Source organism: Octopus bimaculoides, chromosome 2 (assembly GCF_001194135.2).
Source record: "Octopus bimaculoides isolate UCB-OBI-ISO-001 chromosome 2, ASM119413v2, whole genome shotgun sequence".
Classification (NCBI taxonomy): domain Eukaryota; kingdom Metazoa; phylum Mollusca; class Cephalopoda; order Octopoda; family Octopodidae; genus Octopus; species Octopus bimaculoides.
In genome coordinates, this window is record NC_068982.1 from 155346560 (window position 1) to 155352412 (window position 5853).

Below are 5853 nucleotides of genomic sequence, written 5' to 3' on the forward strand. Positions count from 1 at the left end.
GCTCACATAGATAGATAGACAGGCAGGTAGATAGATAGATAGATAGATAGATAGATAGATAGATAGATAGATAGATAGATAACCGATAAAATTGGAAGTGTTAACATGTATATGTTTTGTCTTGGTATAAAAGATGGGCTACAGCTAATATTTTGCTTGATACCACAGATTTGCTTGTCAGTCGTTTGACCTTAACTAGTTGGGCATGTCGCTTGACGACTGACAATATATGAATTTCTGTGGGGGAGCATCATAGCCATGTGATGAGAGAAATTCTTTGGGGTTTGAATAATTCGTCTCTGGAAACATAGGTGTTTCGTTCAACATCCTTAAACAACCCTTATACAGAGATCTTTTGAGCAAGGTGAGCTACTCAACTTGAAGAAAATTCTAACTGGGCTTCACCTGCAAAGTCATGCGCTGCTTATCTTGATATGAGATCACCATGTCTTGCACATATGGTTGTGATGCATGTGCCTGGTGTACCCTTATCAGACGAGTAGTCATGATGAGTATATTGGGCTTTGTATATTTGTACCCCAGTGTCACTTTGATGGTATGCGCTGCTCTCTCACTCAAGAGTAGTAGTAGTAGTAGTAGTAGTAGTAGTAGTAGTAGTAGTAGTAGTAGTAGTAGTAGTAGTAGCAGCAGCAGCAGCAGCAACAGTAGCAGTAGTGGATTCTAACACACATCCCATACCATAAGCACGTAGTGAAACAAAATAACACACGAATCAAGCTAAACGTATCCCCTTAACAAAACAAACTGATGCAGTACACTAGCAGGAAGACTTTATACTCCTTTTATCCCCACAAAAATGAGAACTTACGGCGCTACACGCACCTCCAGAACTCAGAGATGCACCAAGTGGTACAACAGAAATTTGCATGAAACTATGAAACTACTGAATAAACAATAATCACACCAACAGCTTCAACAATGCCGATGGTGCTGATGATTTTATTGGCATTCAAGACATCGGGTAGAACACATGGCTGAAAAACAAAATCAGTGAGGTTTTAGGGCGAGTAAAAAGAATCCGAAATCAATAAAAAGAATGGAAATAACAAAAAATATCAACAAGAAAAGGTCCCCAGCATAATTAAGACAAAGTCCTGGATTACTGTGCACATCGAAGGCCTCATAAACCCCCTCTTGTAGTGTCTTGCTTCTTGTTTACAACCGTATAACCGGAATAGGCTAATTTAGCTCCGTCAGTCTTACTGTTCTCACACACCTTTCGTAAAACTGGATGGCAGCGCCTCGGCTTCCACCTTCACTCTCCTCTTCAGATGTTATTTAAAAAAATCTATGATGGCTTGACCAAAGAAGAAAATCCCTATCCTCAAGCCTTTTAACTGAATCTAACATACAATTGCCTTCACCATAGTCACCAAACAGAGAAAGCCTAGTTACTATTTCTTCCAAAGACAGGTTGCGGGTAGATCTTTACAATAGACTCAGTTGATAGTTAAATTCTTCTTACATGAGTGGCAGCTCTTCGATACTAACCAATAAGTTTTCACTACAAGTCGCCCCACAAAAAATAAAAAGTTTTAAAGAAAGCTCTAGGTGGAAACAGAAGAATTTACATTCTGCTAAGATAGACCATGAAAAAGCGTATTGCACTGTACCGCACTTGTGGATCCTTGGGTTAATTTGTTATACGATTCATGAATAGTGGCATACCTAAATGGAAAATAAATGTACTAAAACACAAGAAAGATTCCTAGAAGGACGGGAATATTTTAAAGAAATTCGCTTTTGTTAGTTTGACGCATAATACAGAAAAAAAAAGAATCGTGTAAATGCTTGAGAAACCCTCTCCTGAGAAGTTATAAATGCTTTGTGCTTAATCCATGTTTCATAATATTTAACAACATTTTTAAAGTTTTCAATCAATTCTAGTACATATTTTACCTTAAGATAAACAGTCAAATTGCTTAGGTTTGTAAATTCAAAACAATATGGTGATTTTACTGGAAAGAATAAAGTATTAACTGGTTTTAACAGTGATTAAATGTTAAATTTACTAAATGACTGAGATGAATTAATAACACAATTATAATTTTTCGGACTATAAAATTTCATCGTTAAAGATGAGAGTATTATTTTAATATTTATATCAACACTAATGTTGGTATATACTAATATATTTATCTCTACCTTGTTTTGATTAGAACATATCCAAGAATAAGACAACTGGTGGAAATTGGAGATCAAGCTGATTGAATAATTATTGGGTAGATGTTTAGATTTAAAGAAAAACTTTTTTCATCTCTAAAGATGAGATTAATAGATCGAAAAGTAATTTGCACATTTCTGTAAACAATTTTGTGTTTTATAGAGAAAGAGTTAGGAATTAAATGAAACGATATATTCTAGTGTAATATGCATGTTATCGAAATACTGTAATGTGTCTGATTTCATTTCTAGCTCTGCAATGGTGTTAAATACCTTCACGATCGAGACATCAGTCATCGCGATCTGAAACTTGAAAACCTCTTACTTGACGAATCGAACTCAATAAAAATTACAGATTTTGGTTTTTCGAAGAAAGTGTCTGGAAAGAATCTAAGTCATACATATTGTGGTTCAAAGTCATATGCAGCCCCAGAGATTCTAACTGGTTGTCCATACAATCCGTTCAAGTCAGATATCTGGGCCATTGGTATTATTCTCTATATCATGAGCACAGGAAAATTTCCATTCGACAAAAAGAAAGACATAAAGAAAATTATAGACGACTATAGGAAGTTACACATATTTTGGGATCGTTATCCTATCGAAAATGATTGCAGAGAGGCTGTCGAAAAACTTCTAGTGTTCCGTTTTCAAGACAGACCATCCATAGATGATGTGTTTAAGATAAAATGGTTTATTACAGAAAATAGTGTTTCGGAAAATGCCTGACAGTTAACGATTCCATACAATTCTTCCACAACATCGATTTCACATTACCTCACATTTGACAAATTTTCTTTCCTAACAACGAAGAGTACCTAATTAACATTTCCGTGTACAGCTGTTTTCCGTTAAAATATTATATTGCGCAAGCATACATACCATTATACACAACCAAACAGTGGACACAATCTTTGTCTTCTCATTTAATTATTTCAGACAGTTGTTCTTTTTATATATATTTTCTCTTTATTTAATTGTTTCTTTTACTCATATCTTTTCTTTTTGTATTATTTGTTTATTAAAAATACAATACAAATGAGTGTTAATCTGAAATAAGATGAACCTGTATATCCTGGTAACATTACTGTTTTTACTCCATCATTTGGTCAGAATCGTCACAGTATTGAACAAAATGTTTTACAATATTTGGTTACATTCCATATGTCCTGAGCTTAAAGTTTGCTCTGGCCGACATAATCTTTCCTTCTTTAGGATTGTCGATGAAATAAATATCAGTCAAGTACTGGAGTCGATATAATCCATTCTATCCACTCGCCCAACATCTCTGGTCTTGTGCCCATGTTAGAAACCGTCTCTATCATTATTCTGCTTCAAGCGATACTATTCAATAAGGAAATCGAATACATAATTGAAGTTTTTAACATTGAAACAGTATCATGAAGATCTATAGATTTATGTATCAAAATATAAATAAGACCTTTTATTACACATGGAAGCTACACGAGTTCCGCTGGTTATAATGATTTTAAATGCATCAACAGATGCACTACCATATTGTTGAGCTGTATGCGCGTACGATCTTGTATGCGTCTGAGTGCGCGTGTATGTACGTGTAAAATTGCCTTTTTTGTGGATGTGAGATGATTTACTTTGTTGTAGAGATTTTACTGTTTCTGGTGTTATTTTAGCGTTTCATCAGTTTGTTGTGTAGCGTTTGCGTAGCGTAAGTTGTGCCATAGTAATGAGTTGCGATTGTGTATAATGTACTGTTTACTGGGTATTATTTTGTGTACCGTTGTGTAAGTCTGTTACAGTACTCGAACTGCTGTCAGTTTAAAATGTCTAACGTATGTAATATGCGACATGCATGTCTTTTTTCTTTCATTTTTTTTTTTTTTGACTACGTGAAAAAGCTATAAGCTCAGGTATAGCTTTTATAGCTGTATTTATTTTATTCACTTTGACGTAGAATAGGTATGCACTGGGAGTTGTGAATCCAGACTGACAATAAGACCAACGCAAGCTACCTAAATGAATATAAATTATAAGAATCTATCTACTCTGTCAGATATCTTGATTCCTTCTTAAAGACTCCCACTCCAATAACCATCACAAACGTAGACCTCTTTCTGAAGCAAATTCAAAGCAACTGTATTTCACAAATAAAACTTAACCTAGTGAACCCATTATTTTGTTGTTTTTTTCATGAATCGCTACCCCCATTATAGCCCCACTTTTCTTCAACGCTCCCTTGAAACTTTCCACCGCCCCAGGGTGGGGGGCTGCAATACTGCCCACTTTGGGAATGCTGAGTATATAATATAGTTTATGCTATAAATTATAGAATATAAATGCTCTACATTCTACTGGTGCCTTCTTAGAAATTATTGTATAAAGAAACTTAAAGAATGCATAAAGCCCAAATACACATAAAGTCCATGTATTCTATCATAGATCAAGCCTCAAAGAGAACTTGAATTCAGTATGGTGAGTTAAGAAACAATACTCATTAATTACCTTAATGCCATCAACTATACTCACATACAGTGCCTTTTCAGAAACTATGTGCACTAAGCTTGCAAGACATGTTAGAGTTTTACTCCTTGTTTTAATCATACACAAAGCGCATTGACTTCGACGAGCTTTTAATACAATTTTTCTCTAGAGTTCCTGCAACTTTCGGTTATGAAATAGTGAAATACATAAAAGTATCTGTAAAGTTGTTGATGTGGGGATTTTATTTTCTTTAGAAAAATCGGAAGTTTATATAGTCTTCTGAATGAAGTATTGGGTGACGGCTGTGTGATTGGAAATTGGTTTGAAAGAGTTTGCAAGAAATAATAAGAGAGGAAAATTATATGAGCTTGTTCGATACGAAGCGGGAAGAGGATAAATGATTTATTAAGTTTAGTTTACTTCATGTCTTGCTGGAGTCAACTTTACCTTTTATCAAGTAATACACTTGGTTCGATTCAACTGACAAAGCGTAAATGCATGTAAAACAAGAGCATTCAGAGAGCGAAAACCACCGCCAAGGCAACACCAACGTCCTCTCAACGATTAGCCAGAGATGACTTTTAAAATGAGAATATCTGAAATAAACTCGACTGCTCTTATAAATGAGAATACTAAAAATGAACCCGACCGCTCTCAAAAATTAAGTTAAATAAAAAAAACAGGAAAAATAATCCAGAATCCTTGTCCAGAACCAGATCGATCCCAAAATCTAATTAGCTCATGCTAGTCACGAGGCCAAACATCCCTGAAAGTTTCATTCAAATCCATCCAACGTTTCTTGAGACATCTTGTCCACGGACAAACAAACAAAGTCGACTGAAGACAACACCTCTGCCTTCGCTAAGGCAGGGGTAAAAATTATCCCATATCTTCCTCTCAGACGATTTTACTGTTTATCTCCCTCAGTGTACCGTTATTGGTGCCACACTGAGGGAAGTACAGAGACATACATTGGGAAAAAGAACAATCTATAAAAACCGGCACTTGTTTTTACTTATTTTATCAGGTACTTATTTTATCGACTTCAGAGGCATGACAGATGTCGACCGAGACAGGATTTCAAATAAGTGCGTAGAGATGGGCTACATTACACACGGCATTATTTTATTTTAATCAGGAGAAGAAGAATAGCTCCAATTGTGTTCATATGGCCTCCGGAACTGGTAGAGCGAAAAGAAATTATCCTTT

General features: G+C 35.3%; 1 protein-coding gene across 1 annotated transcript in view; it reads left to right on the forward strand.

Moving 5' to 3' along the window:
- The window catches only part of LOC106877047 (testis-specific serine/threonine-protein kinase 6), a 15269-nt gene extending 10932 nt beyond the window's left edge, over nucleotides 1-4337 (forward strand). The window contains exon 3 of the mRNA XM_014925831.2: nucleotides 2437-4337. Within this exon, the coding sequence (XP_014781317.1) occupies nucleotides 2437-2913 (477 nt within the window). The 3' untranslated portion in view covers nucleotides 2914-4337. The remainder of the gene's footprint in view (nucleotides 1-2436) is intronic.
- The last annotated feature ends 1516 nt before the right edge of the window (nucleotides 4338-5853 follow it).